General features: G+C 44.4%; 2 protein-coding genes and 1 long non-coding RNA gene across 4 annotated transcripts in view; 2 read left to right on the top strand and 1 right to left on the bottom strand.

The window, feature by feature from the left end:
• The first annotated feature begins 2,184 nt into the window (after window positions 1-2,184).
• On the top strand, window positions 2,185-4,209 carry MLNR (motilin receptor). The gene is made up of 2 exons (XM_042903790.1): window positions 2,185-3,082; window positions 3,821-4,209. Exons 1-2 carry the CDS (start codon window positions 2,188-2,190, stop codon window positions 4,207-4,209), a joined length of 1,284 nt encoding a protein of 427 aa, XP_042759724.1. The 5' UTR covers window positions 2,185-2,187.
• Window positions 4,210-15,504: 11,295 nt separating this feature from the next.
• On the bottom strand, window positions 15,505-23,264 carry LOC122205495. The gene is made up of 2 exons (XR_006196111.1): window positions 23,049-23,264; window positions 15,505-15,848 (listed from the first exon to the last, which is right to left on the bottom strand). It is a non-coding gene; the product is annotated as an uncharacterized LOC122205495 (long non-coding RNA).
• Window positions 23,265-23,297: 33 nt separating this feature from the next.
• Window positions 23,298-27,409, top strand: part of CDADC1 (cytidine and dCMP deaminase domain containing 1) — a 46,483-nt gene continuing 42,371 nt past the window's right edge. The window contains exons 1-2 of one of the 2 annotated variants that reach the window (XM_042913283.1): window positions 23,298-23,511; window positions 24,256-24,356. In XM_042913283.1, the coding sequence (XP_042769217.1) occupies window positions 23,430-23,511; window positions 24,256-24,356 (183 nt within the window). In that variant the 5' untranslated portion in view covers window positions 23,298-23,429. The remainder of the gene's footprint in view (window positions 23,512-24,255; window positions 24,357-27,409) is intronic. The other variant, XM_042913356.1, reaches the window with a different exon arrangement.

Here is a 27,409-nt window from a genome sequence, read left to right as displayed (position 1 = left end):
ATTGCCACGTAGTATTCCATTGTGTATATAAACCACAATTTCTTTATCCATTCATCAGTTGATGGACATTTAGGCTCTTTCCATAATCTGGCTATTGTTGAGAGTGCCGCTATAAACATTGGGGTACAGGTGAGGGGTGGTGACTTTCAAGTGAAACAACTCAACGGCTCTTTGGGGGTGGGCATGGAGTAGGCAGAGGATTCGATTTAACCAGGACTGTGGTTGTGTTCTTGTCACGGAGACGTGCACGACAACAGGGAAGAGAGCACAGGAGTTGAGGGTGTAAGCCTGCGAGTGATTAGGATTGCTCGTGGAGTCTAAATTGGGTCAAGGAGGGAAGTGAGGACTTGAGGCAAGTGGGGGACAAGGAAAGGGTAGGAGGGGCAACCTACTGGAGGTCCCAGTGTGGCTGGAGGATTCCAAGAGTTGAGGTATCGGAGAAAGGGAGAAAGCCAGAAAGCCAGAAAGCCAGGGGTGGAGTTCAGAAAGCGGATGACTGACACTGAGATGGAGGAGGTCCTGGTGATGCTCGGGTGTGAGGGATGTCCACAGGAGCCACTGCCTGGAATGCACTAGAAGACCAGCTCATCCATAGTAGGGAGTGACAGACGCATTGCAAGACTCCTGTGTGTGGTGTGATTTTTATCAGGAGGAGTGCTTGAGAGTGAGGGTCAGGCACCAAAATCTTCAAGAATGAGGGTGAGCGATGGGGGAGGGGGCTAGAAAAGGCAGAGTCAGAGAAAGTTAGATATAGAGCCAGGTGTCAGGGCGGCTGGGAACAGCAGTGATGCACAAGGTGACAGGTTCCCCTCCTCTAAGCCAGCGGGGGAAACGTGTCCCTAGGGCAAAGCCAAGTTCCAGTTGAAGTGAAGTTCCAAGTTCCAGAAAGGGGAAGTAAACCTTGGGAGAAGAAATTGAAGATTTAAAACCACAGAAGGATGGGTGGGAAAACTGCTAGCCATGTATCCATCCACACAGAGATGCAGAACTCAGCAGAAAAGGTCCAGAGCAATCTGTGATGCTTTGGGGACTAAAGGGTTCCAAAGACCCTAGGGGGTGGAGCTGGACAGGGGTAGAGCTGATTTGGTGGCACATCAGGCCCGCAGGCTCTGGAATCAGGCTGACCACAGTCCAAATCCCCATCCTGCCTCTTGCTACCTGTGTGATCTCAGTGAGTCCCACTTTGCTCAGGGATAAAATGAGCTCCCACAGACATGAGGGTTAAATAGAAAGCAAGGGGCCAAACACATCCTAAACACTCAATGCGCATCAGCTATTGTCATTAATACCACCACGCACCGACTCGTGCATCAGCTGTATAGGCTCTTCCCCAGAATTTTAATTCTTCCTAGTGTTGGCAAATACTCTGCTTTTTGGTTTATAAAATATTTTCTACATAGGAACAACACAACGCATTTACGCATTCAAATATACATGTAATACTTAACCCTTGTTCTTTGAAACCAGTAGACATGGTCACGCCCACCGATTTCAGGATTTTAAGGGATGGGTGAAGTGATCTGGTCAACTCCCTCCATCCCTACTCGAACACTTAGAGAATAGGAGACCTGGGCTGAACGAGGCTGGGACTGGCCCAAGATCATTCGGTTGTAGGCGCACAACTAGAACCCAGGAGGGACTCTAGGTTCTGTTCTAAACTCCTCTCCTGTTACTTAGTATTGAGGCAGCCTTTCCTAACCGCCTGAACACAGCCACCAGCCGAGGGCCCTAAGAAGGTCCCCCTCTGTACTCGAGTGACCAAAGCGCCCGCGTTTCGCTGGGGTCAGTAACCCACCTCACCGGGGTTCCGCAACCGCTTCCCCGGATGGGACAGGACTCGTGCGCCGTGGCCGACTCCAGTGTTCCAGTCGGTGGGGAGGGAAGCTCCCTGGCACGCGTCGGGAAGAGAGGGAGCGGGCGGGAGTGGGGCGGGCGGTCTCGGGGGGCGGAGACTGCGCGCCACCCGCTAGGGAGGGCCTCAAAGCGGACCCTGCAAAGTCGCGGCCCCGCGCGCGAGGCCGCAGAGCTCGGGCAGCGCGGGCAGGGGCGGGTGAGCCGCTGCGCGCGGGCTGCGCGAGAAAGCGCCTCGCCAGCGGGGCCCTGCGGCGAGCCCCCGGGGCAGCCGGAGGTGCGGCGGCGCAGAAGGGCGCCGAGCGCGTCCGAGCGTCCTGCCGGCGCGGCGCGTCCATGGGCAGCCCCTGGAACAGCAGCGCCGGCGCGGACGGCGCGGACGGCGCGCTGCTGCCGTGCGACGAGCGCCTCTGCTCGCCCTTCCCCCTGGAGGCGCTGGTGCCTGTGACCGCCGTGTGCCTGGGCCTGTTCGCCGTCGGGGTGAGCGGCAACGTGGTGACGGTGCTGCTGATCGGGCGCTACCGGGACATGCGGACCACCACCAACCTGTACCTGGGCAGCATGGCCGTATCCGACCTGCTCATCCTGCTCGGGCTCCCCTTCGACCTGTACCGCCTCTGGCGCTCGCGGCCCTGGGTGTTCGGGCAGCTGCTCTGCCGCCTCTCGCTCTACCTGGGCGAGGGCTGCACCTACGCCACGCTGCTGCACATGACGGCGCTCAGCGTCGAGCGCTACCTCGCCATCTGCCGCCCGCTCCGTGCCCGCGTCCTCGTCACCCGGCGCCGCGTCCGCGCCCTCATCGCCGCGCTCTGGGCGGTGGCGCTGCTCTCCGCCGGGCCCTTCTTCTTCCTGGTGGGCGTCGAGCAGGACCCCGGCCTCGACGCGGTCCCGGACCTAAACGGCAGCGCCCCGCTCACGCCCTCGCCCCGCACCTCGCCGCCACCGTCGCACCCCGGGTCCTCGCGAGCGCCACCGCTGTCCCCCCCGTCGGGGCTCGAGGCCGCGGCGGCCGCGGCTCTGTTCAGCCGCGAGTGCCGGCCCAGCCCGGCTCAGCTAGGCGCGCTTCGCGTCATGCTTTGGGTCACCACCGCCTACTTCTTCCTGCCCTTTCTGTGCCTTAGCGTCCTCTACGGGCTCATCGGCCGGGAGCTGTGGAGGAGCCGGGGGCCGCTACGAGGCCCGGCCGCTTCCGGGCGCGAGAAGGGCCACCGGCAGACGGTCCGCGTCCTGCGTAAGTGGCGCCACGTCTGTTCCAAACACACCAACCCACGGTCCGGGCTGCGTCCCCTTCCCCTGGTCTCCCAGCTCCTCTTGTAGTTACAATTCCTTGTGTCATTCCCGTCTCCAGAGAAAACCGTCTCCAGTCCTCCAAGAGCTCTGGGTAACCCCAGGATGCCCCTGAGGGTGGGATGCCTGGGTCAGCTAAGCCGAAATGATTTTCCAAAGCCGCTGGATCAGTGAGCTGCGCTGATCAGGATGGGTAAACCAACTGCCGGCCTCTGTTAGATGCCGCAGATGTGAATTATTCACAGTACCCTTGAGGAGACGAGGCAGATCACATTAAGCTAATTTTTTTAAACTTAACGTTCAGTTATCCTGAAGGCTAAAGTGAACCATACCCATATCAAAAAACCAAAGATTGTGCAGACCTGTTGCAGAATTCTTTCCAAAGGAGTGCAGAGAACATGTCTCTGAAGTAGGTTTGTGGAAGGAAGGCTGCCAGAACAGCTTGTTAGTAGAAATTTCTCCTTCTGGTTTATGTCCAGCCTTGATAACACATATATGCAGTTTTAAAGCAAATATCGATGCTGTCTGCAGCCTGGTAATTTTTCCGGGGTAGGGATTTGGCTAGGCACAAGTTGTATCTAATTTGTTTTGCTGTTACTTATTACTTGAGATGGAATCTTGGGGACCCTCATTTGTTTTCGGATGCTTTAGCTAATTCTGGTGCCCGTGTCTTGTTTTGCAGTGGTGGTGGTTCTGGCATTTATAGTGTGCTGGTTGCCTTTCCACGTTGGCAGGATCATTTACATAAATACGGAAGATTCCCGGATGATGAACTTCTCTCAGTACTTTAACATTGTTGCTTTGCAACTTTTCTATCTGAGTGCATCCATCAACCCGATCCTCTACAACCTCATTTCAAAGAAGTACAGAGCAGCGGCCTGGAAACTGCTGCTGGCTACACAGTCCAGACAGAGAAGTTTCTGCCGAAGCAGGGACACCGAGGGGGACATGGGAGGAGACGCTGCTGGCTACACAGAGACCAGCGCCAATGTACAGACGTCGTCAACCAGTACCGCCAAGCAAGTCGCCTTGTCCCACAATGCTGAGACTTCAGGGAAGACAGGTCTGTAGGGAAATCAGGACTGAAGGGGGCAGGGGGTGGGGGGCGGTACTGATGCCCTCAGGAAGAGTTGGGAAGAGTGGTCAACATTCTGCATTTGGTCAACATGTCAACATCATGTCAACAAGATGTCAGCATGATGTTCGTTTTTAAAACCAAGGTATGCAATTTAACCGCCTTCCATTTTCCCCCCTCAAGGATGTTCATTTCAGACTCACGAAATCCCACATCACAAAATGTGCTCTGGGAGGTTTTCTAAGTCTTCATTCTCCTAGACTTTGGAAATAGGATTGCTCATTTTCTGGGTAATAAGAAAGATGCTGCCATGAAAATTGTCACCTCTGAGATCAGGGGTGTATTTTGTTTTTATGTTTTGGATATACACGTAATGGTGCCTATACAAGGAACCCAGGATAATAAGAGTTTTTATTCAAGAAATTACTTAATGTCTATATAAGGTAGCAAAATTGTTTAGAAGTAAGTGAAAGGAATTCTGGGTAAAAGCCAATGTGCAGCCGCCTCACTCCTGGCTCAGAACAAATCATAGAGTTTAGGGACAACACTGTCTTTCAGAACTGCTGTTCATATGCACTGTGTTGCAACCCACTTGTCCCCAACACTGCCCATGGGGCTTGCCGGGCGCCATTGCCGTGAGGTAACAAACCTGGGCACGGAAGCCTGAGAGCAGGGAGCTGCAGCAGGACTTGGCTTCTTGACAGAGTGACTACTAATGACATTTATGAAGATCTGATTTGCCTCGGCTTGGTGGGATAAGAGTTGTCATCATTCCTGTTTTATTGGTAATGGAACGGAATCTTACATTTCCCAGACAGGAACTGGTGGGTCTGAGTCCAAACTCCAATCTTTAAGATTCTTACCCACTCCCACCCTGAGAAACTGCTCTTAGTGAAAAAACACAAGGGTCCACGGATGCCATCAAGGGTGAAGGAGAATGTCTTGGGCATTCTGACCAACAGCTCTGTAACTGTTTTGTGTTTTAGTTTAAAACACAGAACTGTCTTCAGAGGGCTGCGGTTGCTGCCTCACCCAGCTCCAGGGGGCCTCGTTCACACCACAGTCTATATGAATGGCGCCCCCTGGAGGTGGGCAGGGCGCAGAGTGCTGAGTTGTAAACTACAAATGGTAAAGAGGAAAACAAGACTCTGCTCAACGTGCAAACACAGGGGTGCCTTCAAGTCCCCATAAAGGATGCTAACACCCTGGCCCTGCCCTCATTGGTACAGCAGAGAAGTGTCTCTTCTACACTGTTTCTCTGAGCTAGAGGCAGAAGCACATAGTGGCCACTGGGGGCAGCAGGCCCTAAACTGTATTCTGCAGTTTTTGGTGATTATTTGCAAAAAGGACCCTGTGGTCAAATATGGTGCGAAAGCACTGCATAGCTGCCCCCTCCTTGAGAGTCACCACAGCACATATCACACCAGAAGCCCCAGATTGTTGTTTCACCCAGCATTTCCTGGACTTACCACAGAGCCAACTCCCCATCCTCCCTCAGGAACTCTTGCGAAATCTGGTGGCCTGAGCCACACTGTTGAGACAGCAGGGCTCTCACAGTGGAGGTGCCAGCCTTATGCCACTGCCTCTGCTTGGGAGCACTAAGTAGGGACGTGCCGGAGCTCCTGCCACACAGTCTTTCCGCGCATGTGAGTGCCACTTTGGGGCAGTCAGACCAGGCCTCTTCCCTATGGAAGATCATGGTTAAGAACCTTACTGATATTTTAAGTGTAAAATGTTACAGATATGGAAGCAAAGGCCTCTCCTTTGAGCTTTTTTGGTCAGATTAGAGAGATGAGGGATTTACATCACACTTTCCTGTGACCCAAGTGTGTTCCCAGGCATGGGAGCGAGGAGGATCCCCCTTCTTTTGTCGCGTGGACCCTGGGATGGAATGTCTGAGGCCCATCTCTCCTGCAGACCACTGTTTGCTTGTTTTTGAAATGCTGGTCTCACCCATCACTAGACTGTGAAATCACTGGACTGTGTCACTTTCTTTTCTTTTCTTTTCTTTTTTTTTTTTTTTTTTGTAAGAAGTAGTGGGGCAAGAAGAGAATAGAGGAATCAGGCCATCACTTGTAGTAAAGGTAATTATCATCTTGTGAAACTTGTTTCAATCATATAGTGGCTGGTGTCATTCCTGGTTCAGAAAATAAAATGTGTTTTTACTGTGGGTTGTGGTAAAAAAATATGAAAAGTTGTTCTAAGATCTAAAATTGTTCTCTATCCCAGCAAAGAGTGTCCTTGTGTATTGACAATTGACTGTAACAAGAGAGGGGAGTCCTAGAAAGACCCAGGGTGGCTGGGTCAGGGATCATTGCAGAGTGTGGTTTTCACTCCTGGACCCTCCCTGGAGGCTGTTCCCCAGGGCCACTCCCCACACCCTACACGTGCTGGTGTCCCTGCCAGGTTCCCTCGAACCCTCTCTGCTGTCTGCAAGCCACAGTGCTTTTGTTAGGTGAGGCATCAGCCTTGGGGAAGGGTTTGTGTTTCATTCATTCACTCAGGAAATATTTACTAAGATGCTAAGTGTATATGACAGCCTGGACTTAGCGTATGACAGAACACACTAGAAAGAGAAATCCACGTAATGATGGCGTCCAAATCAATCACCCTTTTAATGGCATTTTTTGTTTGAAATGTGTACATGTGTCATCAAGACTAACCCAGGTTTAGCTCACAGGGTAACAAAATCCCTTACATCAGATGGGCCTGCAGAGTATCACATTAGTGTTACCCACAGAGACATTCCTCCCTTTTTTAAAAAAATTTTTAAAGTGTATTCATTTATTTTGAGAGAGAGAGAGAGAGAGAGAGAGAGAGAGAGAATCCCAAACAGGCTCCATACTGTTGGCCCAGAGCCTGATGCAGGGCCTGAACCCACAAACCATGAACCACCCAGGTGCCCCATTCCTTCCTTTTCTGTATGAGACATTTCCACTTCTGAAGAAATGTTCAAAGAAGCTATTGCACAGCACATCCTGGGAACCTAGAGTCCCTTGTACAAGTCTTCAAGGGGACATGGGAGCAGCATGTTAGATGTTTGAACACGGTCCCTCCTGACAGTTTCTACACGTATAATAGTAACATTTGCCAGTATGCGGAAGCTTTTCGGATACAAGTGTGGATGGTTGGGCGGGTCAAGTGTTATAAGTGGAGCTTTAAAAAGACTTTTCTTAGGGGCACTTGAGTGGCTTAGTCAGTTAGGCATCCATCTCTTGATTTCAGCTCAGGTCATGATCCTAGGGTCATGGGATCAAGCCCCACATGAGGGTCCTGACAGCGTGGAGCCTGTTTGGGGTTCTCTGTCTCCCTCTCTCTCTCTGCCCCTCCGCTGTGCATGCTGTCTCTCTCTAAATAAATAAATAAATAAAGACTTTCCTTAAACATAGACTTGAGGCGATTTTTCATTGTGAGACAACCTTCTAAAGATTCTGAACTCTTAAATATTATATAAATGGGGATGAGCTCTGAGCAGCCTCCAAAAATCCCCGTCTTCTTCTGGGAGCACAGGAGCATTTGTCATTAAGCAAGCATGTACTCCACAGGCATGCTTTGTGGCCTGGCGCTCAGCACGTCCCTTGCTCTGTGTAACTATAAGGAAGTGACAGAGGCAGATGCTACTTGTTGCCTCCTCAGGAAAACAACCCATACTTTTTACAGAATAATGGACATGGGGTGCTGGGTGGCTCAGTCGGTGAAGTATCCGACTTCGGCTCAGGTTGTGATCTCATGGTTCATGAGTTCAAGCCCCACATCAGGCTCTGTGCTGACAGTGCAGAGCCTGCTTGAGGTCCTCTATACCCCTCTCTCTCTCTCTGCCGCTCCTTGTGCTTGCTCCCTCTCTCTCTTAAAAGTAAATAAGCATTACCAAAAAAAGAAGAAGAAGAATGGATGCCTGTGCAACTAAGGGCTAAAAAGTGGCAGCCAGACCAGGAGAGCTGAGTGTACACAGGCAATTTTGCAATGCTTGGTGTGACTCTCTTTCCCGGCACTTAGCATGTTACCTTGCCGGTGACTGGTTCCCAGAGTTTGTAACACCGGTTCCCTAAGGACAAACCATGTTTTATTCCCCTCGGCATCTCTTGGAGGTGGACAACATGTGTTGAAGTCAACTTGGGGGAAACAAGGGAGGAGTCAGAGAACCTCACCCCAGTGGAGGGGCAAAGACGCAGGTTGGGTGAATAGATGACTGGGACATCTGATCTGAGCTACCACACAACACAGAAGACACAAAACAGCAGCGAAAGGGCACAAGTGAGGAGCAGAGCTGAAGGGAGTCAAGGAAGGGCCCCTGAGGAAGATGAGAGGGTGAGGTAAGGGCACTGACGTACCCAGGAGCTGGAGCCTGCCAAACCGACTGGCGGAGCTGAGCCTGGGAGCCCGGTTGGGGTCAGTTATTTACTGTAACCCAGGCAAAGCGCACTTGTGGGGTAAGTGTGACACCGGAGCAGTAACATTACCGGGTTCAGCACTTCCTTTGGCCAAAGGCCCCAGCAATGTTGTGGCCGCAGAGCAGCTGGCATCCCCTTCCCTATTCCTAATCGCCAGGGCCAAGCCTTCCTGCCTTGTCTTCCTGCATCTGTACCTGCTACGCCCTGGGGGGCCCAAGCAGCCCTCAGCAGAAAAGGCCACAGTTTGATATCTCCTTCCCTCTCATCTTTGTAGTGAGTGTGCTAGTCTCGAAAATGTCCCAGATAATTTCTACTACTTGTGATGATATGGGGATTTTAAAAAACTTTTTTGTTTTAATTTTTTTAACCTTTATTTATTTATTTGAGACAGAGCATGAACGGGGGAGGGTCAGAGAGGGAGACACAGAATCTGAAACAGGCTCCAGGCTCTGAGCTGTTGGCACAGAGCCCGACACAGAGCCCGACGTGGGGCTCAAACTCACAGACCGTGAGATCGTGACCTGAGCTGAAGTCGGACACCCAATCGACTGAGCCATCCAGGCGCCCCTTAAAAAGCTTTTTTTTAAAGTGAATACATACATGCAGTTTTCAAAGTTATGATGTCTTAATTTTATCGTAATGGTTATGCTTGTTCCTAACTGTAATGTAAATAGAACAAAACCTGATCTTTGTTTCTGTCTTACCTGCATGATAATTCATTACTTTGTCCTTAGAGCAAATATCAGCTCCCTTCCCTCTGGCTTTTTATTCCCTGTGCAAATTCTCTATGAGAGTGGTTCTCAAACTTCAGCCTGCATCAGAATCACCAGAGGGGGTGTTCAAGCACAGGTGGCTGGGCTCCACCCCCAGAGTTTCTGATTCAGTGGGTCTGGGGTGGGGGCCTGAGAATTTGCATTTCTCTCAAGTTCCCAGGTGATACTGATTCTGGTGGTCTGGGGACCACCCTCTGAGAACCTCTGCTGTGGATTTTGCTGCAGAAGATGTGATCCACAGACCGGTGGTATTAGCATCACTTGAGATCTTGCTAAAATACAGATTTCCAGGCCTTACTCCAAACCTGCTAAATCAGAATCTGCAGTTTAACAAGATCCACAGGGATTCCAACACACTTTAAAATTTGAGGAGCATTAACCCAGAGACAAGAAAGTGGCACCAAGCTCTCTGGGGGTTGGACCCAGATGTAGCTCTTAAAGCTCTCCAGGTGATTCTGATGATTCCAACGCGCAGACAAGGCTGTGCACTTTCAGTAAGATCTCCCTTACAGCAGTCTCTTCCACTCTCACCATACCCCACTCCCCTTGCCTGCCCTTTGCCTCCCTTTCCCTATATTTACCCCTGGATAAAAGAAGAGATACGAAGATAGTAAATAAAGATAACAAAAGGTGGGTTTGGGAGATGGATTCATGTGAAAGTCATTTATGTTATGGCCGAAACTCATGGCTGTGGTCCAGTGGTGATTCCCTGGTTCCTCAGCCCTTCAGTCCCCTGATCCTCTCTGTGTGGGTGTGGCCCAGCCACCCCATGCTGAGATCCTTCTACTTGTAGGCCACGATGGGCCTCAGACTCTCCACGACTGCTCATTTCAGTAACCGGGTCATCTACTGCGTCTTCAGCTCTTCAAAGCATGTTCTGATTTTCTTTTACTTCAATACCTTGTCTTCTTGCTCAGTTCCTCCAGGACGGGCCTGCTCAGCTCTTCATGGCCCTCTTGGGTTCTTGGGTTCTGTCCCTAAGTGCTTGACCTCATGTCACTGTGGCTCTGTGGGGAGCCCTGGAGCTGTGTACCTGCTGCCCCGGACAGCTTGCTGCTGGTTACTGAGATCAGCCAGAATTGCCTTTGGGGTGGATGGGCTGGTCTCCACATCTCAGTGAAGAGGCGCCTTCTGAGCCTTGACTCTGATAAGCTGCAACAGCAGCTTCCTCGACCCTCAAAAGTCACCCAGGTCTATTATCTTTCAGTACTACCATGACTGAGTCTTAACAGTCAGAGGCTGATTGGGTATGAGAGCAGATGAGTCATAAATCCAATATTTTAAGCCTACTTAACTAGGAGAATGTTGGTGCTATTTGAAAGAAATGAGTTGTAGAGGTGATTCAGCGGGGGCAACAATGAATTTCATTTTGATTACTCTGTTTCCAACGAAGCCATCCCTCTGTTGTGTTTTCCACAACCTCCTGGTAATAGATCCCCATAGTCAAACAACTTTAAGATATGCTGAAATACCACGTAAACCCCATTTGACCATACAACTTATTTGTTTTTCTTTTCTTTCATTTATTAACATTCCACAGAACACTCCAATTTGAAATGCTAGGTGAAAGTTTAGGTGTGGAATCGAGGCTAATAGTAAAGATTTGGGAGTCCAGAGGCTACAAGTGATCACTTATACCAGTGGTTCTCAAAACTTAGCTTGCTTCAGAAACAACTGGGGGCGCCTGACTGGCTCAGTCAGTTGAGCATTCAACTTCAGCTCAGGTCATGATTTTGCGTTCATGGGTTCGAGCCCTGCATTGGGCTCTGTGCTGATAGCTCAGAACCTGAAGCCTGCTTTGGATTCTGTGTCTCCCTCTCTCTCTGCCCCTCCCCTGCCCGCGCTCTGTCTCTGTCTCTCAAAAAATAAAATAAAAAGTTAAAAAATTAAAAAAAAATAAAAACAACTGAAAGCCTTCTTAAAATACAGATGGCTGGGCCCCACCCCAGACCTGATTCTGTAGATCTGGGTTGGAGGCTGAGAATATGCATTTCCGTCCAGTTTCCAGGTGCCAGTGCTGTCCCTAGTCTGGCATCACACTCTGAGATCCACTGATCTAAGTGATAGGAATCAAAGACCTCACCAAAGAGAAAGCTTATAGAGATAAAAGGAGAGGCCTACGGATACATGCTTATGATCCCAACACAGACTACAAGAGTCACTGAACCAGGCAGAAGGAGCAGAACAAGGGAAAGCAACAAATGTGATACAACCCAAAAGAAGAGAGTTTCAAGGAGGCTCAGAGGCCAGAGGGTCACACACCACAGATGACAGAGAAGGAAGTAGGGTTGTTAGATTCGATGCAGGACTCCCACTTCACTTTGCATTTTGGATGAACAATGATTTTTTTTTTTTTTGGTATAAGTTTAATAAGTATGATATACTTACACTAAAAATATCATTCGTTATCTGAAATTCAAATTTAACTGGACACTGTATTTTTATTTGTTAAATCTGGTAACCCTAGAATAAGGGCAATGGAAAAGCCACAGGCATGGCAAAAGGAAGGAACCTGGAAAGTCTTTCAACAGAATGTCGGGGCAAGAGCCAGAAAATGGTAAGTTATAGAGGAAACGGTTGCTGAACAATACACACAGGGTGCCCACAAGTCAGCCTGTTTTGCCGCAGTGGGAGAGCACGTACCAGCTATTTGCTGAGTATTTGCAACCCACACTGATGGTTTTTTAAAACCACAAAACTGAGGAAATAAGCATATGATTCAGAACCTCCTGGAACGTGGTAATAAAAATGTGTTGAACTGAAGAAGTTTAATGTATATATAACCTGTTCCTGGGTGTATGTAGACACAGACAATTTTGTAAGGCTTTATTTATTTTCCCTTTCTGCAAAAGGGATTGAATGAAATAAAACAGTCAAGTGACCAATGACTTCACAATAAGGGAGATTCTCATTCTGAAGAAATGTAACTTTGTGTGATAACTGAGACCATAGAGGATAATGAAGTAGTATTTAAATATATGTAAAGCACCTAGCACATTGCCTGGGGCTTGACAACAACAGTTCCTATGTGTGTCTGGAGGCTACTTTACATTTGGGGTGAGGACAGAGACTGGTTTCTTAAAAACTTGGTGCATTGCAGTATTATAATAGAATGTTTAATTATTCAATCATTACAATGTATATATAATATATAATAATAGAATGTAATGTGCTTTGTTTGCACACTGTCAGGCATGTGGTAATCTTTAGTCAGCGTGAACTAGCCTTATTGTCCTCAGTTCATATCCTACTACCTTTCGCTTATTAGAATCAGTCTTTCCTTCTGTCCAAAAGGTGTGGTGTCCTCCATACACACAAGGTGAGGCCTGATTATGGAGTAGTGATGTGGTCAGGTACGCGTTGTGTCCAGTGAGTTGGTAAAATTAAAGTCTTGTGCACCAGGCTTTTAGAGAATATTCCCAGGGTACCAACACATTCCACTCTTCTTGGAAAGTCAGGGCTTACTGTGGGGCGTCTGTTGCATTGAGAACAGCTGGGGAAGACTGTTCTTTTTTCGAAGGGTCACTGCAACTGCTTTTAGGATTTGACAATACAGTGTCTGCCTGTTTTCAGAGAAGTGAAGAAAGTTACAATAACAGAAGGAAATGGGCCTTCCTCAATAGGTGGGCAGATGGGATGCTTTTGAAATTTAAATGGAGCTCTTGCAAGCCTTTGTTTTATATATAGACGGTATAAAGAATGACACATGCTAGATGGAATAGTTTGATGGCAGGTCAAGCATTTGGCTCTGTAGTATATTAACAGATTTCTATTTCATTGGTTTCATTTGTCATTCTTAAAAATGTCCTATCTTAACAAGAGCCCTTGAGGGAAAAAATCCAGCAACAAATGCCTGGCATCTTCACGGCAGCCAGCAGCTTGACTACAGTGTCACATTCACAAATGAAGTGATGAAAAATAGTGAATTTTATTATGATTTTGACTTGAGGAAGCCACAAATTTGGCCACTAAACATGAAAGTCAAGTGAAACTTTCTGGAAAGTTCTGCAGGACTTGCCAACTTAACGTAGAATTTCCTAACCTTTGAGGTTATTCTAAACACTCAGTGTTCTCATGGAAGAAGAGATTATCCGGTAACTCAAGATAGACTCCCAGGTGAGCATCTCAAAGCCCTTACCTGAAGACGTGGGATCTTCACCTCAACGTGTCAGAGAAGCACCAAGCCAACATGTAGAGGGTGACTTATTCTCTGTGGACCTTCACCGTCAGAGGCTCAAGTGCAGAGAGAAAGATAAAGAGCTTCTGTCTACAATTTAGGATGCTCTATATCTGCCTGATATTTATGTATTTTTCCTAATGTTTCTGTTCGCTTAAAGTCCTATGGAGTCTTCCCAGGATGAAGACGGAGGAGAATGGATGTAAACATCACAAAACATACACCAAACACGGAATGAACAGAGGTCAAATCTTGCAGGTTTGGGAATTATAACTCAGTGCAAAACATGACCTGGATTTCATGATAGATATATATATATATATAAATGTGTCAGAGCTTCCTAAAGCTAATTTGGAAAGCACTGAAAATATCTCAGAGAATGCTTTAGGATGCCTCTTATCAGTTATTAGTAGGTAAAGCTGTAAGATGCATCCAGGCCCCTTAATCATTGAAGGCAAATTTGCCTACAGGCCTCCCACTCACCTGCTAGTCACTGACCACTCATCTCTTAAATGGCCATGGTCTGAACTTATGCATGCTCTGTGTTCTCCAAGAAGATAGTATTAAAAATGCAGAGTTTCATTTGTATGTGATTCCTGTGGGAGGCACGATGGAGGGTTTGAAGCCATTTGGGACAGTGATCTAATGACCAGCATTTGAGTTATCAGTTCTTGGAAGAAAAAGATGTTGAGGACACAGAGGATAAAGGAGGAGGAAAATAATTTATGAAATGCAACAAAGCGTCTGACTTAAGTACAGTGTGTTTCAAGTGTATTGTTAAAAATCTGTAATGGTGGTTAATAGAAAGTGAGAAACCGAGCACTCACCTACAGAGGATTTCTGTGTAGATTTAGTGTTTATCTAGGGGATGTAAATAAATAAGTTACTTTTACCATTAAATAGAAGAATGAGCCAGGGCACTGAGTCAGTTAAGCATCTGACTCTTGATTTCATCTCAGGTCATATCTCACGATTGTGGAATCAAGTCCTGTGTTGGGCTCCGTGCTGACAGTGCAGAGCCTGCTTGAGATTGTCTCTGTCCCTCTTTTGCTGCCCCTCTCCTGCTCTCTCTCTAAATTTAAAAAAAAAAAAAAAAAAAAAAAAAGGCAAAAAAGGGAAGAATGGGCCGTTGTTGCCCCACACTTGCTGCTGCTTGCATCCTCTTGTGCCCATGGCCTAACCGGGCCATCAGCTTTTTAGCAGATGTACGGTAAGCATTATTTTGCACAGAAGACAGGACCCGAGTCTACAGACACTAATAATTGATTTGTCTGGTTTTCCCTATTTTCTTTTTCTTTTTTCATGACTATATCTATTGCCTCATGTTGATTTATATACATAACCGGGAAAAACTGGTCTTACTGCAAAAATAAGTTTTGTGGTTTATCTAGGAATAATACAGAAAATATTGCTTTTTTGTGAGGAAAATAAAGTTTTCAGCTTATTTCAACCTAATAAAGTAAGAATTTTGTGGGGCGCCTGGTTGGCTCAGTCAGTTAAGCATCCAACTTCGCTCAGGTCATGATCTCGCGGTTGGTGAGTTCGAGCCCCACATCGGGCTCTGTGCTGACAGCTCGGAGCCTGGAGCCTACTTCAGATTCTGTGTCTCCCCCTCCCATGCTCATGCTCTGTCTCTCTCTGTCTCTCAATAATAAATAAACGTTAACAATTTTTAATAAAATAAGTTTGAAAAACAAAACAAAAAAGAAACACTGCAGAGTAACTGCCTAGATTATTTAGATCCCTTTAGGTGAGGCATGTGTGATGGATATGTGAACTAAGAACATACAACCTTTGTCATATAAGTGATGATGTAAATATGAGTGTATTACATTTAAGTTGCTATAAAGGACATCATATGTATTTTTCTGAGTATGCAAATATCAGCTTCATTTCCTCTTCCTTCTCAAGGCACATGAAACTAAGGAATCCTCAAATTTGAACATCCTCTCCATTTAAATAAATTTGTATTCCAAAAAGAACATAAGGCAATTTACAGAAATGCCAAAAATAAGATAAAAATTAAGTTAATGGGGAAAGTAGGAAGTAAGTACAAATGAGTGTAGATAAAATAAGATTATACCAGAGAGAGTGAGGACACGAAACTCATTCCCGGTGTCTGATTGGGGAGGTTACATGACTTAGTGCAGACAGGAGAATTTATCCTGTGGGTACTCCAAGGTAACATCCTATAAGCTAGAAAACTGTGTCTTCAACGATAATCTTTACAGCAAACAGTACTGAACTTCACAGGGCTTTTTCTTCTACTGCCGATGAGAAAAATTACTGCACACCTGGAAAATGATAAAATGAGGATTACTTGTCAAGTTTGTTTGTTGTTTTTTTTTTTTAATTTGTAACATACTAGATAGAAGCAGTGGCAATTTATAGCCCTGCAGGTGAGAGGTTACCTTGAAGAATCTGATAAAGGATTAGGATGTTCTAGCCCAGTGGAAAAAGTGTTATGATTCAGCTGAAGAAAATTAACCGGGAATATTGTATTGAGGAGGTTCAGAATAAGCCACCCCAAAATATGCTACTTTGGCATGTGGACTATTTTGAGCTGAAGATAATCAAAGCCTGGTAGTTTCAGGAAAAGCTTTTTATCTCCTTCTTAACTGCCTAAAAATATTAGAAAGGGCACCCATACCAGGAAGAGAGCCATTATCAGAGAAAGCTTTTTCATCTGAGAGACTTATCTGTGTGGCAGGAAAAACATTTGCTTACCAAACATTTAATTTACTCTTCTCATCTTCCTGAGAATTGTCTTCCTCCTCTTTGAAGCCCCAAACCTCTATCCTTTTCCTTAGCTCAGAACAGTATGTAAGTCTCAACTGCCTGGCCAGCTTTGAGTCTCATATCTTTGAGGGGCTCCCTTACATATGTAATTGAAATGTTTCGTTTTATCTTGTTAATCTGTCTTTATTATGGAGATGGGAGAGTTCTCAGCCAAGAATCTAGAAGGGTAGAGTAAAATTGTTTTCCTCCCCTATAGTATCAGCTATTTTACTTAGAGTCCTTTCCTCTCCAAGTATTTAAAGCTCCAATGCTCAAATGCATGCTGAACTAGGTCTCATTGATATCACTGGACATTCTCTGTTATAAGCCAGATGAAGGAAGTGTTCATTGAGTTGTATTAGAAAACATCTACACGCTCATTCATTTACATATTGCTTATGGCTGCTTTCATGATATACGACAGAGACTGAATGGTCCCTAAAGCCTAAAATATTTACTCTCTGGGCCTTTACAGAAAGCATGCCAACCCCTGAACTAAATAAAACATTGATACCTATTCCTTAACTAGTATGAACATTTTGCTTAATTTTTAACATCAGCTAATGTTGATAGATGATGGGATACCAAACACATCATCTTGGTACTTGGTAGAAGCAATTCTATAGAGCGCCAAAATTCTACTGCTAAATACCAGAGACTCAGAGTCTTTAGTGGCTGGCCCCTGGAATCAGGGTTTTAACATAGTCTCCAAGTGACTTTTACCCATGTGCAAGTTTAAGACCTGCTGGAGCCCTCTGGTCCTGTCCAGTGGTTCTGTCCAGCTTCTGGCTCCATAGGTCTAAACTGGGGCCCAAGACTGCATTTCTAACAAGCTCCTGAGTGATACTGATGTTGGTGCTCCAGGGGCCTTAGTTTCCTCATCTGTAAAATGTATATGATAAACATCTATATCATAGAATTATATTAAAGTAACGTACACTTATATCTTGCTCCCACATCTTTCAAGCCATAGTGTTTGGGCAAGTTACTCAATGTCTTCGTGCCTCTAAGTAGGGGTAATAATAATGATACCCACTTCACAAGTTTGTTGGAAGGTGTAAATAATATGTGCAAAGTAGCTAGAATGGAACACAGTAAATACTCAGTAAGATACTCTTCTCTTATCATTATTTGTTACATAAGGTGTCTGATGCATAGTAGATATTCCATCAACTCCCTCTCTATTCCCTCCCTTTATGTCCCTCTAGTCTCTTCTGTTGATTTCTAACATGTCTAATTACAGGACTTCTTCAAGGATGCTGATTTAGAAATACTCAAACCAGGGGCACCTGGGTGGTTCAGTAGGTTGAGCATCTGACTTCTGCTCAGGTCATGAACTCACGGTTCTCTGTCTCTCAAAAATAAAAGGAAGGGGGGAAGGAAGGAAGGAAGGAAGGAAGGAAGGAAGGAAGGAAGGAAGGAAGGAAGGGAGGGAGGGAGATCCAAACCATTCCAGAGGGTGCCACACAAACGAGGACCCAAAAGTTGCTGAGATATGGACCGTGATGCCCAGGCACCTGTTGGATGGCCTTCTGGCAGAGTGCCTCAGGACAGACAATATGGGAAGTGGGCTTGCTGATCCTTTCCATCTCATGGGAGCACAGACATTCCCAAGGTTCCTGGACATTCTTACTTTGTAGTACATTAATCTATGTGGCACTACGTTTACTTTTCTGAGGACACCGTTTGGGACAATGTATGGTAAGCCTGAGAGGTCATTTCTTTTTGGCAGCACTGCCCTCCATAACAAAGCGAATGTTCTGTGAAAGGCATCTGGATTTTGTTTCAGGCTTCTCTTTGCTTTCTTGGGGTTTAAGTGCTGCCAGGAACTGCCTTCTGAGAATTGTTTAGGAAACCTTAATTTCTGGACGCAGGGTGGTGTTTATGGTTACATCCTTGCTTAAAATGACCAAATTAGGGCCAATACTGTCCACAAGGGTGCACTGGCCACCAGCAGTCCCTATCAGTCTTGTGGCCACCTCATCTCCAGGCTTGCAGAAGACAGAGTCACTGGTCATGATGTGCCTTCCATGTAAGAGAGCAAGACTGAGTGGGAGGTACACTTTCTCTACTAACAAGGTATGTGGTCTCTGCCACACACCAGCATAGGAACAAGTCCAGTATCGATGCCACGTCTTTATGATGGGCTCCATGCCACCTCTGCTTGTTTTGTTGTGAGAAGTTTCTGTTCAAATAAACACACTGCTGGGACTAGTATTCCCAACCAATAGGACCTAGAATAAAAGGAGAAGTTTCGGGTTTTCTATAGAGAATAAACAAATGGAAGACAAAGAAGGGAAGGACAATAATTAATGATATTGAGCACCTATGCTTTGCCAGGCACTGTGCTATTTGGGACCATTTAGACTTTAAGAAAATTTGTGATAAACCTACTACCACTGTACATCCCTCCCTCCCTTCATGTCTTCTTTCTTCCCTCTCTGAATAATTCACTCAAAAGCTATTTTATAGACTCCCATTACCTCCCCTCCCCTCTCCTCCCTTCCCTTAGAGGCCAAAGGGGCTGTGACAGCAGCAACAGCAGCAGCAGCAGCATGGGTGGTGAAGCCAAGGAAGCAACCAATGTGCTAAGGAAATTAGATTACAGGAATTGGGGTGGGGGAGAAGGAAAGCGAAAGAGAAGAAACTATATTGAGGATAATGGGAATGAGGTTTCTTGCTGTTCAAGAAGAGGTTTACAAATACGGCAAAGGGAGAGGCTAGAAATAACCCTGATGTGCTAGACCAGAATTGAAGGGGTCAATGCTTTTTTAAAACACTTACTTAATTTTGAGAGACAGAGTGTTAGTGGGCAGAGAGAGAGGGAGACCCAGAATCCAAAGCAGGCTCCAGGCTCTGTCAGCACAGAGCCCCATGTGGGGCTCAACCCAAACCCACAAACCACGAGATCAGGACCTGAGCCATCCAGGCGCCCCTCATTGTGAACGTTTAAAGAGACAGATAGCTGCTGAAAGAGATACATGAGTATATGTATATACGTATATAGATACTAATATATTTTCTAGATCTATCGTCTCAGAGGGTCTAGTAGTAATAACATAGCAGTAGCAATCAGCACACTTACTGCCTAGATCTTCGTTTTTAAACACTAAAAGGAACCAGGGCTCCTTGGGGAAATGGTTGACTCTAAGTCTGGTGCGGAGAACGTAGAAGATGAGTCTGGAGCATCTTGTACTAGAATGTAAAGAAGTGCTCAATGATCGATGAGGGTGTATCAAAAGGATAAAAGACACAACTTGAGGATTTCATCAAATATGGGACAATTTGAGCACTAAAATAAATAGCAGATTACAGCCCATTGAACAAAATGGGAATCGTAAGTCCATATAGATATGAATGAATGAATGAATGAATGAGGAAGAGGGAAAAGCTCTTCCTTATTTTAGAATGACAACTACTATATGTAGGAAGAATTATGGAAATAAGAAATCACAACTGGACAGCCGTTAAAATGGTAGTTAATTGGGGCACCTGGGTAGCTCAGTCAGTTAAGCATCTGACTTCGGCTCAGGTCATGATCTCACAGTCCGTGAGTTCGAGCCCCGCATTGAGCTCTGTGCTGACAGCTCAGAGCCTGGAGCCTGCTTCGGATTCTGTGTCTCCCTCTCTCTGACCCTCCCCCGTTCGCTGTCTTTCTCTGTCTCAAAAATAAACATTTAAAAATTTTTTTAAAAATGGTGATTAATTCATGTGGGATTCACCAATAAATGCTAAAGTTGGTATGTAGAGGTTTGATTGGTATAGGATGTTAGCATAGTTTGGGGAATTTCTCTTCACAAAATACTGATCAATTACAGAAGGCAAAATGACTTGAGTAGTGACTGAGGAAATGTCCCAGGTTGAAGGAAAATAATGAAGGGCAAAACTCAGTGAATCTGAATGGGATGCTTTACCAGAATAGAAATGACCCATGTTGAAACACTTTTCAAATTTTGAATAGGGTCTGTGGATTGCACAGTAGTGTTCGATCAGTGCTGATTTCCTGTTTTGGACTGCTGAATTAGCATGTGTTAGAGTGTCCTTGTTTTGTAGAAATGCATACTGAAGTTTTCAAGAGGGGATTGGGCAAGGCAGGCGTCTGTGACCTACTCTCAAGTGATTCAGAAAAAGAATGGGGTGGGGGAGGTGTGCAAATGTAACAGAATAACAAAAAAAATGGTACAAATGTGATAAAAGGTTGAAAACTGCAGATTCTGGGAAAGGGGGATATGGGAGTTCTTTTTACTGACAAGATATGAAGTAACAGGCAAAGGATCTATGATTAGTAAGGTTAATTCATTAATATTGCATTACTGTCAGGGTATTTGCTGTACCTGCCTTTTCAGCATGTCCCTGAAACAGGATTACACATCCCATCTCACTGGAGTCTGGCTTGACATGAGACTTGCTCTAAGAGTCATCATGTAGTTCTGCCATCTCTTTTCCTTCCGCCAGGAAAAAAGAATATCCAAAGGCTGCTCCTTTAGTCTAGATCCCAGAGCCAATCCACAGGAGCAGAGCTGCAGCATATGTGAGCCAGAAAGAAACCTTTGTTGTGGCAAGCCACTGAGATTTGGTGGTTATTTGTTACCCACAGCTAACTTAGTCTCGGCTAACTCATAAATTAGCTAGTAAATAACTTGGGTGGTTAGAGTGTGAATATAGTTTATCTGTCTGACATCAAAGTCCATGCTCTTTCCACTTGATATAAAGAATTATTTATTGATTTTAAAACCATTTTATTGATTAAGCTGGGTTTTGTTGTGCTCACCTGAACTGAGCTTGTCCCATTTCTTAGCACTGAGGTAGCATTTGTCTTGTACTCCTTTTTAGTCCTTATTCTCCTTTGCAGCAGAACCATTATTTCCAGTAATATTGTAGATAAGATAGCCCAAAAAAATTTGTGACAAAGTACTAAAAAATGCTAAATAAAATATGGCTGAACTAGCAAGAAAGTAAAGGAAATAATCAGAGTATTTACTCAGAGTATTACTCTGAAATACTATGAGACTAAAAATGTAATGAAAACAGAAATCCAAAGAGAAGGACATGAGCAACAAAGCTAATGGTTGTTCAAAGGGTAGATTTGACTTGTAGAGATTAATGATTTTATATATATATATATACATTATATATATATGTACATATATGTATACATATATGTATATATATATAATGTATATATGTATATATACATATATGTATATATACACTATATATTTAATGTATATTAAATATATTATTATATTAAATATATTAAAATGTTAATTATAAATATATTTAATAAATATATATTTAATATATAATCATATATATACATATATATGATACAGATGCTATATCTTTTTATTTTGAAAGAGTTTAAAACTCAAACAAGTTGCAGAAATAATAGAGAGTTCCTATGTGCCTTTCTCTAAGCTTCTGCAATGATAATATATTATCATAGCACATTGGGAAAACCAGGGAACTGACATTGGTACAATACTATTAATTCAGGTATATACCCTATTTGGATTTCACTAGTTTTTAACACAGTATTTTCGGTGCCAGTCAGTGCCCAACCTTGTGTTACCTCTTAGTGGTACCCTTCTCCCAACCATAACACCTGGCAACCACTGATCTGTTCTCCATCACCACACTTTGAGAATGGTATATAATCATACAGTACATAACACTTTAAGACTGTTTTTTTTTTTTCTTTTCACTCAACACAATGTCCTGGAGATCCATCCAAGTTGATGCATGTATCCTTCCTTTTTATTGAGTAGTATTCCACGGCAAGGATATTCTCTAGTTTGTTGTCTATTCATTCACTGAAGGTTGTTTGGCTTTTTTCCAGTTTTTGACTATTACAAATAAAGCTTTCTATGAACACTCATATACAGAGTTTTGTGTGAACCTAAGTTTTCATTTTTCTAGCATAAATACCCAGGAGTATGATTGCTGGGTGACAGGACAAGCATATATTTATAAGAAACTGTCAAACTGTTCCAAAGTATCTGTGCCATTTTATATTCCTCCCAACAATGTATGAGATAGCCAGCTGTCTGCATCCTTGTCAATATTTGGTTTGTCAGCACTTTTTATTTTAGCCATTCTAAATAAATAAATTGTGGTATATAGCTAAAATTAAATACTATACAGTAGTGAAAATTAAGGAACCATAGCCATACCCATCATCACTGAAGATTCCCTTCAGTCCTTCACAAGATAATGTATTTTAATAATGTTCAGCTTTTGCTTTCAAAAAGCAGTTTTTATGTCTTGCTATTTGTCAGTATTTCAAGTTATGATAACATAAGAGGTTGGTTATGGAAACTGGGCTCTGAGTCACTGGGGAGGAAGGGTGGAGCTTCAATTTGACTCCTGCCTGGGACACTTATGAAGTAATCAAATAAAATGCACTGGTCACAAATCTACAATATCAGGTACTTCTCATATTTCCCAGAAGTACTCCCCCCTCCCCCCCCCCCCCCCCCCCACCTTTTTCATAATCACAGTTGCACCCCTTGAGACCTTATGTTTGATGAAAATCAGAACGTCCCTATGGCTGTCCCTGGCACTGAGTTCCTAAGGACTGGCCAATCACTGATGGTAGCAACCACCTGGGCCGCCCAGCTCCGCGCCTCCCCCCCCCAACACCTCCTCCCTTCTCTAAGATCTCGACGGTGACCGATAGGGCAGCTTTCCATTTCAATTCCCCTTCACTCGCTCACCAAAACTCTCAAGTCTGCGCAGGCTTCATCACTCTATTAGAGTGTGTACACCCTGGGACTTCCAGGCCAAAACATCCTCAGTTGGCCTTCAGCAAAACCAGCGAAGACAGCTAAATTCGGGCCTTAACTGATTTATCGCGCAGCGCTTCTTAACTAACCGGCAGCCCCTAGAGGGGCAGCCTCTCATCAACGCGTCCACGCCTGGCTAACGCAACAGACAAGGCGCCCGGAAGTGGCGGCCAAGCTCTGACGTCAGCTGGCTGCGCCGAGTTGGCGGTTACCATACAGTTGCTGGGAGGAGGCTAGAGGTGGAGCCGCTGGGGCCAAGATCATGCCGGACAGCGAGAGGTATTCTGGGCAGCAGAGGCCGCTAGGCTTGGGATGAAAGAAGCAGGGCAGATGCAAAATCTGGAGAGCGCCGGGGCCGGGCGGTCAGTCAGCACCCAGACTGGCAGCATGACTGGTGAGTGCCCCGGACCCTGCTGCTGCCACCCCAGCCTTCGCTCTGCCCTGAGCCTCTGCCTCCGACTAACTCCGCTTTCCCTGCCTGCCCCTCTTCGCCTGAGCTTCTGCCCCGGGACGTCTCATTCCCGCCCTAGGCGCTTTCTTGCCTCTGTCACAGAGGAACCAACCCCTGGCCCGGCAGCACCCGCTTTTGAAGTCGCGCTCACAGCCCACCCCTCCCCCCCCCCGCCCCTTTTCCTTCTCCTTTTCCTTTTCCTCTCAGGACCTAGAGCTGGGATCTCGAGTATTGAGCTTGAAAATTCCGTGCTTTTGACTTGATTTCCAAATTAACCACACGTGACGCTTTCCTGTATTTCAATGCCTTGCCAGCAAAGGTCACCTCAACTGCCCTTTTTGCAACACGTCAATTTAAAGAAAAGCTCGCTCCACGTTGACATCAGATGCAAGGACTTCTCATAACTTCCTTTGGATTGTTCCCATAGTTACTTGTATCAGTTGTGCCATTTTTACCCTTGACATGTGAGGGCCGGAGAAAGGGCCCAAGTTTGAAAAGTGCCAGAGGAGGTCGCTGAAAGTGAGGTTGTAGCCAGTCTCCTGCCCTTGATTGTCTTGTCCGCGTATCCTTTTTTTCTGCCTCCTACTAATGCAGCTGAGTTAAGGCGTTAGCACCCAAATGGCCTTGAGTATTAGTTTCTATTTTCATCGTTAGTAAAATTTTAAAGTGTCTGCCTCTCTTTTGTAGGTCAAATACCAAGGCTTTCTAAAGTCAACCTTTTCACTCTGCTCAGTCTCTGGATGGAGCTCTTCCCAACAGTAAATACAGCCCAAAGACAAAAATCTCAGGTATATTTTGTTTCCATAGTTTTTCTCACTTAGAAAAGCAGTGGTCTAAGATTTGATTGTTTCAGTTTCTGTCACACTTAAAAACAAACTCAAAAACCTTAAAATTTGCAAAGTACTTTTGTGGTTTAGTGTGGTATTTGTAACTCATAGCTGTAATAGCTCATCTTTCTAATCTAAAAATAGAATCGTTAACCATCTCAGACTATGCCATGTTTATCAGGTATTAATGGTATTTATATGTTAGTTTGGACAATTAGATTACATAATTTATCATTCAGTTGTATACAGTTGATGTTTCATGTGAGTCGTTTTCCTCCTCCCACCAAACTAAATTACTTGAAGGTTGAAATCATGTCTTATTTTACCTTATTTTTCCATGTCTTATTTATACCCCTTTAACATCTACTTTTGTAATAGGTGACCTGTGAGTGCTAATTGATTTCTTGTTCCTAAATAAGTCTCTTTTTTGGATCTCAAAGAGGTGATCAAAACAGATTAGGAATGTATAAAAAGATAGTCCTAGAAGCCAGTGGGTTTGAAGCACGTACATTCTACAGCTTTACTTTCTCCAGCCCTTGGGCAGCAAGGTGCTACTGTCTCATCATTTTCCTCTGTGCTTTGAGTGGCATGATGGTAGGTTCTCAATGTTTTAGGGGACCAAGGCCATATATGGAGTGTAGTATTAGGTTATTTAAGCATTTAAGACATTGTTTGAAAAAGAGGAAAGGGGGAAAATTACCCCATGGCTTCTTACCATTCTGACAACATCGCTTTTAATATTTTGGTACTTTCCTTCCATCTTTTTTTTAAGCACAGGATTTGTGCTTTTCTTCTCTTGCAAAATTGTACTTGTATTCTGCATCTGTTTATGGAAGTTTCCAACTTGTCAGTAATTGTGCTGAAAGGTTGTTTCACATATTCCACAAAATGATTTTTTATAAATCCTTAAACTCCCACAGTACTCCTACAAGGTCATTCATAACCATCTCTTTTTCGTTTTCTTTTTGATGTCTTCATTATGGTGGATATGGCTATGTGCTTGCCACTGGAGATACAAAAAGAAAAGATTTGGTTCTCATTTTCTAACGGAGACTAAAATTAAGCATTTAAACGATTAAGATGCAATTGGATGGCAGAGTCAAGTACCAAGTATAAGCAGAGATGCTACCACGACTGAATTCAGACTGCAGGCCAGGTGCTACATGGGGAAGTGAGGGAAAGATGCACTGGGAAGGCTGCATTTGCACTGAGACATGAAGAATGAGTAGGTATTTGCCAAGCCAAGGGACTCCATATGGAAACATCTGGAGGAGTAAGAGAATTTGGGGTCCTCACGGAGGAGGGTGAAGTTAGGTGGAGGGAAGAGACTAAAGATGAACTTGGAAACGTATACAGGAATCAGCTAATAAAAAATATTGTATGCCTTCCAAGGGAGTTTAGATTTTATAAGTAGGGACCACATTGAAGAATTTTAACAGGGAATTAAGGAATTAACTTATTGATGATTAGAACTTTATCTTTTTAAAGCACTTACAGGTTCACAGCAAAGTTTCCGGGAAAGTGTACGAATTTCCTGTGTACTCCCTGTCCCCCTATCCCCACGTGATATCCACCATTAACCACATCCTCTCCAGAGTGGTTCATTTGCTACAATTGATGAACCTACTACATTGACACACCCTGATCACCCAAAGTCTACATTTTACTTTATAGTTCAGTCTTGGTGGTGTATCTTCTGTGGGTTTGGACAAATGTATAATGCATGTAACCATCATTATGGTATCATACAGAATATTTTCATTTCCCTAAAAATTCTCTGTGCTTCACCTATTTATCTTTCCTCCACCCCCAACCCTGGCAAACAGACTGATTTTTTTTTTTTTTTAAAGTGTCTCCATAATTTTGCTTTTCCCAGAACATCATGTAGTTGGAATCCTATATTAGTATGTAGCCTTTTCGGATTGATTTCTTTCACTCAGCAATATGCATTTAAGGTTCCCACATGTCCTTTTCATGGTTTGATCACTTCCTTCTTTTTAGCGCTGAGTAAGATCCATTGTCTGGATGTACACACTTTATTTATCCATTTACCTGCTGAAGGAGATCTTGGTTGCTTCCAAGTTATTGCAATTATGAATGAAGCTGCTATAAATATCTGTATGCAAATTTTTGTGTGGACATAAGTTTTCACTTCCTTTGGGTAAATACCAAGGAGCATGATTGCTGGATTGTATGATAAAGAGTGTATTTAGTTTTGTCAGAAACTACCAAACTGTCTTCCAAAGTAGCTGTACCATTTTGCATTCTCACCAGCAATGAATGAGGGTTCCTGTTGCTTCACATCCTCTCCAGTATTTGGTGTTGTCTGTGTTCTGGATTTGGGGCATTCCAAGAAGCAGGTAGTGGTATCTTGTTTTAATTTGCATTTCTCTCATGACAAGTGATGTGGAGCATTTTTCCATATGCTTATTTGTCGTCTGTATATTTTTTTTGGTGAGGTGTCTGTTAAGGTCTTTGGCTCATATTTTAGTCTGGTTGTTTTCTTATTGTTAAGTTTTAAGAGTTCTTTGTTATTTTGGATAAGTGTCTTATATCAGATGTGTCTTTTGTAAATATTTTCTCCCAGTCTGTGGTTTCTCTTCTCATTCTCTTGACAATGTCTTTCATAGAGGAGAAGTTTTTCCTTTTAATAAAGTCCAGTTTATCACTGATTTCTTTCATGGAGCATGCCTTTGTGCATCCAAAATGTCATCGCCATACCCAATGTCATCTAGGTTTTCTCCTATGTTATTTATTGGAGTTTTATAGTTTTGTGTTTTACATTTGGGTCTATGATCCATTTTGAGTTGATTTTTGTGAGGGTATAAAGTCTGTATGTATACCGGTATTTACTCTTCCTGATAAGATGGTATCTCTTGGAGTAGTTTTCTCTTCCAATTCCTATGTGAAATGTTAACATTATTAAAACTGTTATGCATTGTTACTCCCTATTTCTTTTTCTTTTTTTTTTTTAATTTTTTAAATGTTCATTTATTTTTGAGAGAGAGAGAGAC

Source organism: Panthera leo, chromosome A1 (genome assembly GCF_018350215.1).
Source record: "Panthera leo isolate Ple1 chromosome A1, P.leo_Ple1_pat1.1, whole genome shotgun sequence".
Classification (NCBI taxonomy): domain Eukaryota; kingdom Metazoa; phylum Chordata; class Mammalia; order Carnivora; family Felidae; genus Panthera; species Panthera leo.
The sequence above is the reverse complement of the archived record's forward strand: the minus strand, read 5'-3'. Positions and strand labels throughout refer to the sequence as shown.

What these genes read in the sequence shown, in the direction of transcription:
- MLNR (XM_042903790.1), top strand. Translation starts at nt 2,188, where the DNA reads ATGGGCAGCCCCTGGAACAGCAGCGCCGGCGCGGACGGCGCGGACGGC. An exon ending in GCAGACGGTCCGCGTCCTGC is followed by an intron (nt 3,083 to 3,820) that starts GTAAGTGGCGCC and finishes CTTGTTTTGCAG; the next exon opens with TGGTGGTGGTTCTGGCATTT.